The 16,081-nt window shown below is 42.4% G+C and overlaps 1 protein-coding gene across 2 annotated transcripts in view; it reads right to left on the minus strand.

Moving 5' to 3' along the window:
- Window positions 1–16,081, minus strand: part of SYT16 (synaptotagmin 16) — a 110,748-nt gene that overhangs the window by 43,915 nt on the left and 50,752 nt on the right. For both annotated transcript variants that reach the window (XM_031553724.1, XM_031553725.1), the window contains one exon: window positions 15,449–16,066. In XM_031553724.1, the coding sequence (XP_031409584.1) occupies window positions 15,449–15,995 (547 nt within the window). In that variant the 5' untranslated portion in view covers window positions 15,996–16,066. The remainder of the gene's footprint in view (window positions 1–15,448; window positions 16,067–16,081) is intronic.

A 16,081-nucleotide genomic window follows, 5' to 3' on the forward strand; every position in this document is an offset into this window, starting at 1 on the left:
AAAAGCCTGTCTCTTTCTGTGATTTTCAAAAATGAAAGAAACTTCATCCCTGCTTCTAGACTGAACATAAGCAAGCAAGGGAACTTGCAAGCTTGTTTAAGTCAAGCACAGTCAAGACAAGGGAAAGATTTCAGGATAGAACTTGGTGCTTCTGGACTAGAAATCCTATAAGCAGTGATTTTCATAGAATCATCTGAGTTGGAAGAGACCTACAAAGGCCATCTGGCCCAAGCCCCCTGCAATGAACAAGGACACCCACAGCTCCATCAGGTGCTCACAGCCCATCCAGCCTGACCTTGGGTGCCTCCAGGAACGGGACACCACCTGCTTTCTGTGCAACCTATGCCAATATCTCTTCCTGAAAGACAGACAGAAGAGCAGATGTGAGTCAGTGGGATTGAAACACATCTGCCCTCACATTATACTTCTCTTGACTGGCCTTTGCTAGAGCCCCATGCCAAGCCACTTCTCAGTACCTCAGCACCACAGTCTCCCTTGCATTGAGCCACACCAGACACAGGGAGACTGAGAGGAGCCCTTTGCTTATTTTGAGGTTAGTCATCAAGGTGCTAAAAAAACCTTCCCAGAAGAGCCTCAAAGAAGCAGAACTATTATCTAATTACAATTAATCTAAACAAAAATGGCCTGTAAATTTTAGGGCTCAAAGAGAAAAAGGATCTTAAATTTCAAGTTACATAATGCAATCAGGCCAAGATTGTTTAATTTACCACATGCTGGGTAATAGCACAAAACGACTCCATGATTCCAGAACTAAAGCAGGCTCTTTATTAATAGGGTGATTTGCAAAGAAGCTGTGGGCAGAGCTGGCATTCAAGCCATTCAGCTCCCCACAGCATCCTGCAACTCCATCCTTCCTACAGTTCATGCTCCTCTTCTCAAGCTCTATCCAGGTTACTACAAAGATTTTTAACAGTTGAAAAGCTCAGGCTAAACAAGTCCAAAGTGCAGATCATGACAACGTTCATAACAAAAACAGAGGGTCAATGGAAATTTTGTTTAAGAACATGATCTGAGAAGACTTTGCATGCCAAGGCTGAGTGGGAGAAAAGCTTATCAAGGCTCCCCAGGACACTCAATTTCTCCTTCTGTCTAAGTCTGTGGTAGGTTTCTGATTCCATAAAAACAAAATTATCAATTTGAAGAGACCTGACATACTCAAGGACATCAGTATACAGGCATTAGTTCATAATGAAAAGTCTAATTTTGAATTGAACGTCCTTAGCGAAAGCAAGTCTCAACATGTGGCTGAATCTAATTTCTGAACAGCTATTTAAATAGCATTAGTATTAACCCTGAAAATAAGAGCACCTCTGCACCATGTTGTGCCAGAAGAATTCAGTGGAGGGCCGTATCTTGAAATGTTCAGAGGGTGTATTAAAATCAAGCAATTGTATTTCAAAAGTAAGGCGTTCTATGGAACTAAAACCAGAGGGCACTTTCACAGCTCTTCCCTCTAATGAATTTATCCATGTGTTCGGGCCAATTTTCTAAGTAGCTACATTTTTAAATGCATTCCATCTTTGTTTGTATAGAAGAGTCATTACATTAGTCCATAGAAGATCATAAAATTCTTCCCTTCTGTGCCATAAATTTTCAGTTTCTGTCATTGCCTGACATTTGGCGTATGTGCTGGCAAATGATATAGCACAATTCATTCACTGTTCACCTTGTGTTTGCAAAGCTGTTGTAAAAGGCTTTTGCTAAAAGGCTTGACTTGAATGGCACAGATTAAAACAGATTATTAGAATAAAGTCCTGCAGTCATTATGTTGGCAAAACTGGCAATAAAATCCAAGAAAATCCATGTGGGTTATGAGCCAGAACTCAAAACCAACAGACTTTGATTGGAAAGATCTTCATAAACTTCAGCACAGCTTGGATCCAGACTCTACTCTCTCCAACTATTTCAGAATTGAGCTGCAAGTAACCAATCAGGAAAACAAGTTTAGTAAGAAAGAAAGCAAAATCACAACAGATATCTCTGTATCTTGCTCCTAAAGGCTGGAGAGCAAGTGGTTGAATGTGGGACTATGCTTCATGCCCGCTTATGTTGCTTTTTCAGATATTCCTGATCAAAAACTTTGTGAGCATGACACACACGTTTCAAGCTGCTAAATCACCTCATCATCGCCATCTGAGGATGCTGTCAGTTCTTTGTCCACCCCATAACTGTTACTGAGAAAGAATAACAACTTGGGATTGAGATAGTCTTGCTCTAAGCCAAGAAGCTGGATGATATGGCATACTCCTAGCTCCCAGACAGCCTTCTGGGGACAAAAAGGGAGCAAGGGTTTGGGGAAGATGAGGAATGAACTTGATGTGGAACTGCTTCTTCAAACCTCAGAAAAACCTCTGGATGTTATATCGTATCTGCAACAGTTATGAACTGTTAGACCTTGATCCATTCTGTGTGTCATTATTTTTTTAAATGCAAGCATTTAACAGAGCGGAACAGAGTAGGACACAGTGTACACACAGAACCACTTATAAAATCATTAGCACATGCAATGACAAAGTAGTCAGCAAAGGGCTTGAAAACTTTCTTACTCTTCCACTCCCTTTCTTCTCTCCCTAAGGTGGAGAGGGAACTTCTTTTGTGCAGAGAAAGCAACTCAGATGTGACCTGCTCTCTGGGTAAGGCCACAAGCACACAGATAGAGCACACGGCTAACAGGCACTGCTGACTCCATCTGCCAGCAGCAGAGGAACTCAGGAGACCAATGTAAATTGTAACCTTTAAAAGTGAAGATACGCATTTGAGCACATCGCCATGAACGCCCTTCCCCTCCTACTACCAACACGTGTTTCGAATACAAGATGACTGCACCCTCATTAGTGTCAAAATAGCTGCCAGATGGGGAAAGAGGGTTCGGAACACACTAAATATACTTGGCCTTGCTTTGTCAGGGTGAGATGCAGAGGCATTTTGCTGATCCCCCCACCATCAGCAGGGAGGGAGCCCGGCAGCACAATGTTCTGACCCGCTGGCACACAGTGGTGTAGTGGGGGCAGTGGGGACAGAGTGGTCAGTGTGAGTGTGTTTGTGCAAGTGTGTGTGAACAAGCCAGATGTCTAGTGGTCGATTTGCTGCTGCTCTTCAGCATGAAGTGTACAATAATGGTTGCCAAGATTCACTTTGATAATCGCCATGGCAAATCCAAGCAGCTGAACAAATGAGCACTGCAGTGACACGGGCTGGTTTGGGACAAAAAGCAACTTTTTCACTTCCTATCTCATGACAACCACGTGGCTTCCAGCAAAGAAGCAGGATCCTGCTTTTACACAGTGTTAGGTCTATTAAATCCTGAAATGTAAACTTGATGACAATGGTATCCACCGCTCCATAAGCCCTCCTGCTGCCACTCTGAGGTCAGCACACAGCTCCTTGGGCAGAAGAACTGAGCAAGGCAGTACCAGGACAAACTGCACTCAGCCACAGCCCAGAAGAATCACACAATCATTAAGACTGGAAAAGGCCATTAAGATCGCCCAGTCCAACCACCAGCCCATCCCACCATGCCCACTGCCCACCTCTCTCAGTGCCACATCTCCACTATTCTTAAACATCTACAGCCACGGTCACCCCACCACCTCCTTGGGTAGCTGTGCCACTGCATTACCACTACAGCTAAACATTCCTATTCCGATTTAAAAAAATGGTTTTAGGACATCAGTTTGTAAATGGTTGGTGACCAGCTATTGTAAAAATTATTTAATTTTTAAATATAAGTTTCTTTGAAATTGCTTTAAATAAAAGTTATTTCAAGTTGTAGCAACCCTATGGCCTAAATCTGCCCAAATAATCAGGAGACATAAAACTACATGCTCCTTTTCAGCCAACTGTGTAGTCAATTCACTACCTCTGCAAAATTAATTTAAATGCTCAGGAAAAGCTGGTAAACTCTACTCACACATGAATATCTTCTGAGCACTTAAGGCACAAAATAAAATTTTAAACAAAAGTCTGGTTTACACTCAGTTTGCCAAAAATCCTAGGTAAATCTTCTTGAATAAATACACCATGTCTTTCCCCATTTTCTAGAAAACATTCAACATGAAGATCCTGGATTCACGAGCACTGTGGCAGCCTTATTTCAGAAGTGGGATAAATTCAGACCAAAACTTAAAAGTTTGAGCTGTCTGCAAAAAATACTACTAATTTTCTCTCTTTTGGGAAGCGTGAGGACAAAGGGAGCTTTTCTTGTTTTGGAGCCATAGAGCAAGTGTGGTACAGCTGCTGCTAAAATGTGTCCGTGGCAAACACAGCAAGAATGAATCAGGAGCTCCTTGAAGAAAAGAATTACAAATAAGGCAGTTCCTAAAGAAAAACTGTAATGCACTTGCATGCTCTGCAGCACAGGGATGGATATACAACCTGTACTCATCATGCACTGGGTTCCCTTTGAACTTCCAGACTGTTTGAAAATCCAGTGCTACTTCTTAGGATTCCTACCTGTGGAGTATTTTAGCCATTTAACATTGAGCAGTGCAAGAGAGAAGAGAGATACCAATGCTCTGCAACAAAACCAGGAGGATTCCTTTGTAAATCAGTAGCAAAACTCTAAAGTTAGCAATTCAACCGCAGCTTTAATTCGGCTGTGACAACCACTGCTTCATTGATTTTTTTCCATGGAGCTCAGAAACATTATTTTTAAAAGAAAATTATTTTTTTGTTTTGTTTTAATAAGCAGAAGATTGTATTGAGCCAAACTAAGTGTCAAGTTACCATCCAGTGAATTCATCTACTGCATCTTGCTTGAGTAAAGGGAGGAATTCGGCCAGCTTTTATAGACTATTAGCCTCTTAACTTTGACTCCAACTTTACAAATCCCCAAAGCGTGACTGCACCACTTGTTACAAGACTAAATGCTGTTTCTTACTTGCATTTGGAAGCATACAGGCTAATTAAACAGCCGGCACTGGGGAATCTGTAGTAAATTCTTGATACGTCTGCTGTTGAATCTGTGCCCGAGCAGCAGACAGCTTCATGTCAGCTTAATATCTCTATATTAATAAAACTAACTTCACCCAGGGGAGAGAAAAACGTTCACCATTCAAACATACAAGTGTCCTGATTAGGAAAGGACAAGGGGGAAGCATTTTCTATATCACCATGGAAACTTAAAAAAGGACCCATAATTACAATCTAAATTCTGGAAAGATAATGAATACATCTTGAGATCTGCAGATGTTGAGTAGCATATACATATTTCTAGCAACGTCAACTCAATTACTTCTATGCAGTATCTGTTTTATAAATCAACTTCCCACCACTTTTAAGGATGCATGTGAGTTGGTTTTGGTTTTTGCGTTTTCTCCAGAGATGACAGTGGGGGAGGAAAAAGGGTGACCTTTTTTTCTAGCAAGGTATTTCAAACTACCAGTACTTATCCAGAAATTTCACACACCCTATCAGTTACAAAGTTAGCTTACAAGCATCCAGACACACTAAGCTAAACTGCATGAAATAAATAATTCAAGAATTCTCTGCAGCATTACCAAGTATAAACAATAGCTTACCATTCGCTCAAAGCTGATCCAAGAAAATAAGTTACTAAATAAAATACAGTGTAGGTGTAAAATATAGATGTACCACATGCATCCTGTCTGCCTGAATGTTAAAAAACAAAAAACAAAACAAAAATACAGTGATTGTGGATAAGTAATGAAAACAAATTTCTGCTTTCCTATACATTTAATGCTACCCTTTGTGTGTCCACTTTTTTTTTTCCTGAAGTTTTTGATTCTGTTTTACTGAAACCAATTAAAACTTCAATGGGAGAACTACCAAGCCCTGAAGGAAGCAGAAGTGCTATAAAAAAAAAGGTATTTGATCACATAACCGAGAAAACATCAGCACATCTATGCATACTGCATTCACTTGGAGGATCCCAGGAGCTCTCTGTGCTGTGTTCTTTGCTATTACAGAAGCAGTCACAGAAGCCTGATCCTAAAATTTTCATGATCAGGATGACAGAGAAACAGAAGTCTGCACTGGTTTCTAACTCAGCAAAACCTGGAGCTGCACACAGAGTAATGAAAAGGCCTTCTTTTCTGGCAAACTGTAAGGCTTGCTTCTAACAATGGGTTTGTTGAAGTTTCTCAGATCAGAGGAGGAACCTTTTACTGAGGAACATATGGTGCACATGGAGCTCCCACTACCAATTTCTGTCTAACTACAGCTCTGATTTGCACAGCATCTTCAGTCTAGCGTGTTGTCATTCTTGGTATCAACCAGCTGACCTTGGGCTTCAAATCAAAGCACAGAGCAATGCAACTGCCTGATCTATGGATTTGATGAGGGACTAGGGCACCCTTATCTTCATTTATGTCAAAACTATTTGAAGGTGCAGTCCAGTCACCAAAAAGCCGCCTGTTCATACAGCAGAATCATCCACCTCATCCTCACACGGTCCACGCACATGGAGAACCAGCATTTGGCAGCTTTCAGACCAGGGGAAATTTCCAATAGAAAGCAGAAAGCAAACAGAAAAGTCAAGGGGTAATCAGAAAAAAGACCAATTGCAGTAATTGGTTCTGACCATCAAGCACTTCCATAGCCAAACAATACAGCAGTCAGAGCAATAAACTCCAATTCTACATGCTGCTGTGCAAAGAAATAGAGAGCTGCCCACAGAAAACAGCATGAAAATCAACATCTTTTCCTATTGCCTTTTTCCTACTCCAAAATTTGGTTTTAAAAATAGGAACATGAGATTCAGCTTCAAGCTAACTCTCACTTTGTTGCCTAAGGTTCTTCCGTAGCAAAAGGAAATGGCAGCCAAGAAGCATCTACTTTATGTTCCACATGTGGGGCAAGCATGAGTCAGGCTTCATTTGTGTCACTGGGATTTATTAGCACAGGCCCAGGACTTCCGGAGAGGTGGAAGACAAAGGACTGCATGCTGTAGAAGCTGCTGCCATGCCAGAAACCCCTGTGGTGTGGGCACAGCTGCACCCATGAGTCAATGCACACCCCTTGGTCAGGCTGCTTGAAAATGATATGTTGCTGCAAAGGCAGGAAAGTCTCTTTCAACTGCAGATGCTTTGCTTGCACCAGAATGGAGTTGTTAAAGCAGATCCAGAGAAGGGCCACAAAGATGGTCAGAGGGCTAGAGCACCTCCCCTGCAAGGACAGGCTGAGAGAGCGAGGGCTTTTCAGCCTGGCAAACAGAAGGCACTGGGGGGATCTTATAGTGGCCTTCGAGTACCTGAAGGGGGCAAACAGGAAAGCTGGGGAGGGACTTTTTATCAGGGCAGGTAGTGACAGGGTGAGGGGAAAATGGTTTTAAACTGGAAGAGAGTAGATTTAAACGAGAAATTCTTTATTGTGAGGGTGGTGAGACACTGGAACAGGTTGCCCAGTGAGGCTGTGAATGCCCCCTCCCTGGAAGCATTCAAGGCCAGGCTGCACGGGGCTGTGAGCAACCTGCTTTAGAGGGATGTGCTCCTTCCTATAGCAGGGGGTTGGAACTGGATGGTCTTAAGACCAAGAAACTAAAAGTGCAGGTCCCCGTAACCAATGTTTTAGGAAACACTGTCCTTTCTTTCTAAAAAAAAGTAACCTTCTCTTTTTATAAGCATTATTCCCATGATGTCTTTCTTAGTAGTCTTCGTACTCCAACAGGTGGGACTCCTTCAGCTCCCCCATCACTCATCTCTTTTATTTGGCTTGGCACTAATTCTAATGCAAGAGCTACTTTGTCTCTGTACAAACTATAAGGACATTCATCTAAAGTGGCACTGGCTCCTCACAGAAATCAAGTTGGCCAAGGGGGTGCCCAGGAGAGCCAAGACTGCTCAGTTTCTCTGTGCCACACTCAGAAGCAGATCCAGCACATGCATGCTGATTACAGGCCATTCGTTGCACTCAATGCGTAACCATCAGCTTCACACCCACAAGTCTTTGTTTGCTGATTAACAGGGTGGAAATCAACTCCTTCGCAAAGAGATTTGTTTGGGATTGCTACGGATAACTACTGCATTGCAACAAGGCAGACATTTATTTTTCCACTGTTTTTTCTAATTGAGACTTTCTGTTTGCTACCACAAGGTTGATTTATCACAGCCCCCTTGTATCACTGTTATAACACCTTCATTTTCCTGGGAAAAATCACAGTCCTGGGTAGCAGCAGTAGGCAAGGATGTGGTGTAACAAAATTCTCATGCATTTGCAACCAACGCTGTCACCCAAAGCAGATAATTTTGTCCTCCTTCTTTATCCCTGTTTCCCCTTGCTTCAGCCTTAGTGATCATGTGGAATCATAGAATGGCTTGGCTTGGAAGAGACCTCAAGGTTCATCAAGTTCCAACCTCCGTGCCACAGGCTGGGATGCCGATCAAACACTAGGACAGATTGCCCAGGGTCCCATCTAACCTGGCCTTGCATATCTCCAGGGATGAGACATCAATAATCTCTCTGGGCAATTTGTGGAAGGCTCACCTGATTTAAAAGCAATAAGGAAGGGACACATAACAATTAAGTGAAGTGAGGAGCTAATTCAAGGCAGCATACAGCAGTGTGCCCGTGAAGCCAGGCATGGGAAGTAGCATAACTTCTGACCCAGGAAAGACAGCACATCTCAGTCACAGCTTTTTATCTGATAATTACAAAATAGCTAGCTACTGACAACTGCAAAATGACTCCCAAGCCCAACGGCTTAATAGCTACGGTGTATTACTTACAGTAAGAGGTCTAGACCCCAAAATCGACCCTGTGACACAGAGCTTCAGCAAATCTCAGTGCTCTCATTAATCCAAACTCAGGGGATTTCTCTCCAGCACCATAACTCTCAAACTACTTGCTGGAGAACACTCCCACATGGATTAAGCTGCTATGTATACACTGTATGGTCTTCACACTCCCTGAGCCTGAGGAACGCACTGTCTCTGAGCACACTGTTTGTGTGGCCACTCACTCACGCCCAGTACAGTGCTTCCAGGGATGCTTCATCGTGCACCAATGCCAAGTTCCAGACAGGGAACGCTTGCCTGAGTGTTAGGGAACTTTTTGGTGGAGAGCGAAAGGCATGAGAGCATCACTGATTAAAAATCAGTTACTTCAAAGGATTTTCTACAGGCTTTGCTATGGACTGGTTGGAGATTCAACCTAAGTCTTTCATGATTGCTCTACAAATTGGTGTTGACAAAACATCCCTAAATCAGAGGTAACTGCATGAGAACCATGCAAACAGCATCTGCAGAGGTACAGCTCAACCACATCTTCCTCATTACCCAGAAGATCCCCGCTGGCACAATGCACCCATTTGCCACTTATAAAACTGCACATTTTTTCCTCCATGACTTCAATCTGCCCCCTTTACTTTCATTTCAGTTTTTTCCCTTGGTTACTATGGTTGTGTTTCAGGAAACTATTAGGCCACCCAAGATGATGCCTGCTACCAACAGGTCATTACAAAAGCCTGAAATTAACTGGGAAAAAGATATTCATACCTAAACCCCTATCTCTGGCAATAGACAAGGGCCACCATCAGCTCACCTTTTGGAAGGGTGAACTTATCTCACATAACTTCATATGAATGCAGTACAAAGAGGCTAGGAAGAAATAGAGAAGGATTATCCATGCTTTCAGCAGTCCTAACAGTCATTCACTTCTGCAAGCATTTGCCTGCAGTCGTGGGTTTGCATGAGCAGCCTTGTACAAAGCAGGCTAAACAAGCAATGACTGCAAACGTAAAAAGACAAAAAGTACTACTGTTTGCATCAGCTCACAGAAATACTATGCTTGAGCTCTGCACAGAGTGCTGCTAGTATGCCTGCATGTAACCTCCAGCACAGTGCAGTGAGATCATTCACACCTGCCTCACCCGTAGTAGGAGATGGAAGGTGAGGAGGCAGGGTATCGTAGGAGAGGCAGCACTTGCCAGATGCTGCCAAGATCCTGTTTATTGGCAAATGAAGCCTCCTGAGCCCTAAACAACCTTCCCAGAGGAAGACAGAGTTGCAACTGCCATATGGGGAGTGGGAAGAGGATGCCACTTAGCAAAAGTGGATTAGAAAATACATGCACAAACACACACACGCTCACACACAATTTGTTCTGCAACTGTGCTGAATGGCGACATCTATTTCTTCCTTTTTAAATAAACCTTTTACCATACAGCTTATGCAACTTTCTAGATGGCAAGCACAGATGACAGATAATCCTAAAGAGAGTAACACCCCTCACGCCCCTTAGGAAACTGGACAGGAGGAAGCCTTGCCTCCTAGACAAGGAACTTGGTGAAAATTCAAGCCACCAAAATTTGAACCCCTGAAAGACACAGCTGCAAATTAGTAATTTAAATACAGAAAGGACCGTGGTGCCAGCTTCACAAGGACAGAAGTCTGCACACAAGTACTTTCTAAGCAATTCTGAGTCTTACATAGAGAAAGCATTCGATGCAAACTCACGTCTGCACTTCACTTCAGAAATCTTATCATATCCTTCAGATCCCAGATGCATATCCCCAGTCACGTTATGCTTTCTCCCACTTGAGCAACCAGGAGTATTTTCTGTGAAATGCTTTTGTCCACTATCTCTCTTTGCTTTCCTTCACTCAGCGCTAGTGCTGCTGTCAATTTAGTGTAGCCTCTTTAAACGTCCTGCTTGGAGTGCAGGCACTGATTTTATAGGGCTACATTCTGGCTGGAGCACTGGCTGGCTCCATAGCCAGACAGATAATAAAATACATCAGCACTTAGGATTTTCAAAAATGGAAACAGGCCATCTATCTATTTTAGCTTCAAGTTCACACTGAAGTTTGATTTACCACACTAGTAACATATTTTTCTTATGGGTCTATTTTGCTACATGGGACTACAGGACCTAATGAAAACTCACGTCTTGCCTAGGAATTCCTAGCTGTATGAAGGGTCGTTTACTGAGGTCAGGAGTGTTCACGTAATGCAGAAAGAATAATTTCTTCCACTACAGCAATTACTGGCAAAAATCAATGACCCCTGTATAGCTGGAGGCCAAGATAAGTAAATGCAATACTGCTCTCTAGTTTTAAAATTCCCAGAGCCTCAGAGGTGTGCCTCCCTTTACATGCATTAAAGAGAGATATCTAGCCATCTAGACAAGATTCCTATCAGGACATCAAACCTCCTAGCATTCTAAGGTCAAAAAATTTACTTTAGCTAGCTTTGAGATTGCCTAATTGACAGAAAAAACCTCCGCGGATTTCATGCAATTCAAGTATAGTGCTCACCTATATGCTACGCTAGTGTTATGAACAGTGTCAGACAGCTCGGGAGACTCTTCAATCACAGAACTCACTGTGCAAAAATAGATCCGTTTGATTCAGAAGACTCAGCTCTCCTGGCTTCTCTCTCCCCATATCTTTTCAGAGCAGTGGTTGCTGAAACCACTACCTTAGTGGTCACTGACTTTTTTTTGCAAAGGACATGGGCCCTGAGGAAGAAGCAGATTAAGATCACTGTATTTATGGTGTGCTTATTGCTATTCCTCATTTTTTTCATTATTACTGGTTTTCTATAATAGAACTAGGCTGTGAAACAGACCTGTTCTACCCCTTCGTTAGCAGTGCACTACTTTTAGAAGTGCCTTATTGCTCTGCTGGGGTTTTTTTTCCAACTCTTAAGCCAAATGTGCAATGATAGATTTGGCAGCCACACTCTCAGCAGCCACCCCCAGTCAGCTGATAGCAGCATCTCAGCTGCAGGAGGATGCAAAAGCTGTTCCCTACCCCTTCTGAGACGGACGACACCGACGTTAGACAGCAAGGGAGGGTCTCAAGGAAGCTGCAAGAGCAAGTTCATCTGTATTTGCAGCAAACTGTAAATCTGTAATTCACAATTACATGCTCTGTGAATGGCAGCAGAGATCTGCATGCACGGAAGGGACTGCGTACCCATTGCTAACCTCTTACACCAAGCAGCTTGCGCTATTGAGCAACTTCATTCATTTTTAAATTGTGGTTCAAAAGGATCTGAAGTGAAAAGCTTATCCCTGCATTTGTTTTTCAACTTGGCACAACATTACTAGCATCGCTGAAGTACAGAATGGGACTCAGCAGCAGCCAAACCAGCAGCCTGCTGATTAGCATGCCTCAGTGTCTCAGTACTGTGTTCAAGAAAGGTTTAGAAGTTGTACAGAGACACAGTTTAGTGGGAAATACTGTTGATAGGTAGACAGTTAGAATGGATGGTCTTTTCCAACCTTGGTGTGATTCTATGATCCATCCGACATTTGATTTACAGACCCCAGAACCTCACTGCTGAAATTATATATTAGATCCCTAAGCCTAAAAATGATTTTCAGTAATGTGTTTGCTGCTTTGAGGCCTCAGGAAAGCTACTAAGGGAGCCAGGACACTTTTTTAGGAAGCAAAAATGCAATCCAAAACATATTTGATAAAAAGAAGGTGGGGTAATGATGGTTTTTAACTGCAATTTTATTTTGTCTCAGAAGCATGCTGTAAGTTTAAGAGTAGTGAACAACTACTCTTGTATTTGTTTTTGTTTTGAATCTTTTTTTTTTTTTTAAAGAAAAGAAAATTATTCTCCTCTGGGGCGTGGTTTTCTCTTCTCTTAAACCTAATAAGCTATATATTGGAATGACCTTGTAACAGGTTTCTGCGGCTCTTTAATCACCAGTGGCTGCTAAATGAAGCGTATCTATTTTCTCTGTTACATTACTATTGGCAACCAGGTCGTCAGTAAGTGCCCAGGAATATTTCCATGGCAACAAAAAGCATTCAGCATTGCAACTGTTTTGTGCCAATTTAGCTTTAAAATATTCTATTGTGAAGAGAAATATGGTACATTAAGTGAAATAAAGTCAAGATGCAATGTTCTGAAAGAATATAAGGATAAACAGGAAACACATATTTTGTAGAAATGATGAAAATATGCCAAATGCAAGGAAAAATGCTCAAAGCTAATACTGATGCTACTGAATGCCTTTGCTGAATGTCAGCAAGTCCATATGCTCACTTACATTGTCACTTAGGGTTAGATAACAAAGCTAACAGAAATAAGGCTACCTCAAACATCTCTTGATCATTTTAATCCACGACTGAAATTTTAAGTTCTCAAGGTATTACAGGCTCTCTGCATGTCTAGGTACCATCACAAGAGTTCATACTCTTGATGTTAGAGAATGAATTTAAAGGAAAAAAAAGAAAATATAAAGAAATACATGAAGCACAGAAAGCATGTGTGTGTTGTGGAAGATATTTTCAAATCACAGTTCAGCACCTTTTCTCCATTATACAACTTGGATAGTTTTGAGGAAAAAAAGGCACCAGGTCAGCCTTCAAGCAGCCAACTTCATGACTGTCATGTCTCCAGGGCACTGGATGGCCCTCTGCATAGTGCAGAGCAGAGATAAAGAGATAAAAGACCACTTTTGAGCATTTACAGTGACATTCCCTGTGGCGTAAAAAGCTATGCAATGCCTTCTGAAGCGCTTCATGTGGAAGCAGAGAGCTCCAGGCTGCATCAACGAAGGTGCTGGCAAGCTCTATAAAGACAGCCTCCTACTCCACAACAGCTCCAGACAGCCTACTAAGAAGGAAAGCTAATAGGTAATAAACAAGAGCCCAACAACAGCAACTTGGTCACCAGCACCAGCCCTCGACTGGGAAAAAGTTCACAGCAATTCTCTTCAGCTGCAGTGACAGGTCACTCCAGTACCTCTGAGTGTCTCTCTACTGTGAGCCCATCTCATCCATCCGCATGCTTTTAAGAACCCTGCTCTTCAGATGTCCCTGCAGATAAGACAGCAGGTGAAAAACTGCTTTGACACTGACAGCGGCCCATTCTTGGCCCTCAGCTCTCTGAGAGCTCATGACCTTTTCTCCCATCCACTGTGAAAATAGGTATGGGTCCAGAGATACAACAAAGACCTGCTGGTCACCACCAGAACACGTCTAGCATGTACTGCTCCCCAGCCTGCTCTGAATAGCTCTGGCAGCCCCTGTTGAGGTTCTTCTATGACAGGTCCTGCAGGAATCAGGATTGCGCATGTTCAGCCTGCTCCAGTGTACCTATGCTCTGGACACTAGATCTAAACACTCACTAAACTCATCCCTTTGGCTTTGACTTGGTGTTTGTGAACAAACCCCCAGGGAAGGACGTTGCACAGACACTGTATAGGAAAAGCCTGGGGAACCAAAGGGTAGAGAGTCTCCAGGGTGCCTTACCAAATAAATTGTGCTCATTGCTTTGGAACATGCTTGTCCTGGCACTTGGCACCACTAACAAGAGACTGGCTCCATACCTTCCTTTCCAGTATTTACAGACATTGATGAGATCCCCCTGAGCCTCCTCATTTCCATCTGACCAGTCTCAGATCTCAGTATCTCCTTCTAGGAAAGCCAGTCCAGTCCCTTCATCATCTTATTATACCCTGGCCATGACAGTGCGAAGAACAATAATAAAGAAAGGAGCTAATTTTAACATCCAAAGAATGCAGTCAAAGTTTATACCTTCAGCCTGATATTCCTATCAAAAGCAAAACCAGAAAGCCTGAACTTTGACAGCCTACACCGAAAAGGCTGAATATATAACACTTCCCTAGAAGTAGAAAGGTTCTTGTTAAAAAAACTCCTGATGAAAAGCTCTTGGCCATTTTAAAGCAAATATTTTAATAGCTTCAACTTCCTATTTCAAACATTTGGTTGGAACACATATCTCCATTTGTTTTCTGTGAACCAGGGAACCTCTGCCCACATCTACAGTGGTACCTAGTGAATAAAAGCCCAGTGGCTGAGATTCAGCCTGAACATGAGTACCTGAGAAGCTGTTCATGTCACTTAATGATCAGAAGTCATAGTTAGGTCTAATTAAAACTGAAAACACCAAATTTATTTATCCATCCCATAATCTCCTGACTGCTATCCTTTTCATTTTAAATCAAAAAGTCTGTGGTGGTGGTGGGATAGAGGGAAAGTGATTTGGGAGCCTTTCATCCATAAGATCATGAGATATGACTGGCTTTTTAGTAGAGCATTTCGCAGCACATGGCACAGTAACATCTTGAGGCTGCTGGCACAAACAAGATTTGAGATTAAATACATATCTTTAATAGCAATGATGAAAAGGCAGATAGTTCTCAAAGCAAAGGCTTAAGGCTAAACACTCCCGTCAAAAGATCCTGTTACCTGAAACAAAACAGTGGGCATAGAAAAATGTTCTGTGCTGCTGCAATAGGCTCTGATTGGTATCTAATATACAACATTTAATTCTGAAAATTTCCACTAATTTCAATTAGATCAGTTTCATGAATAAGAAAAGAACTGGAAAGAGAAGAGGGAAAAGTTAGATTTTTCTCTGGGATTTTCAATGAGGTTTTATTTAACAGTGAGAAACAAAGACTACACTAAACAAAATGAGCAGATATGCTACTACATCAAATCAATACCAGAGATGAGAAATCTAGGTGCTTGCTGGCTGCTTACCTGCAAAACTTGCCTTGTATTTATTAATTTCTAAGGCGCTATCCATGCTGATGCTGTAATCATGACCTCTCATCCTCACAGAGGGCTCACTTTCATCTTCAGAGATAGTAGGAAGCGGCTGCAGATCTTCGTTCATCCAATGTGATCCATTGGCAGCCAAAGGCCCGGTCCTTTCGATACACTGCTGGGGTAAGCTGGTGGTATTTTTAACCCATTTTTGCCTCTGCAGACTCATGTCAGAACCAAAGGGGAGGGCCTCTGAAGCAAGATCACGACCTGCAAAGTGACCATCTTCTCTAGGGCACGTGTATTCCTCATCCCACAGGTCTACGTGTCTTTCATCTTCTGATTCCGCAGAATAATCCTCATGAGCTACTCCATTGCCCTCCAAGCCCCGGTTTCTATCTTCTTCTGACTCACGACCGACTCCACTCAAATTCAGCAGTGAAGCAGATATAGAGTCTCCTGCCTGTTGGATAGCTTCGTATATTTGGGACAACCAAGAAGAGAGTGGCTGAAGAAAACTCTGAACAGCCTCAGATGCCATGGTTAATACTATGACAGTATCTGGAGATCAGCTGTTCAGTTTCACCACCATGTCACTTATGATTCAGAAAGCTAGTAAAAAAAAAA

The sequence above is a fragment of the Meleagris gallopavo genome, chromosome 5, assembly GCF_000146605.3.
Source record: "Meleagris gallopavo isolate NT-WF06-2002-E0010 breed Aviagen turkey brand Nicholas breeding stock chromosome 5, Turkey_5.1, whole genome shotgun sequence".
Lineage (NCBI taxonomy): Eukaryota > Metazoa > Chordata > Aves > Galliformes > Phasianidae > Meleagris > Meleagris gallopavo.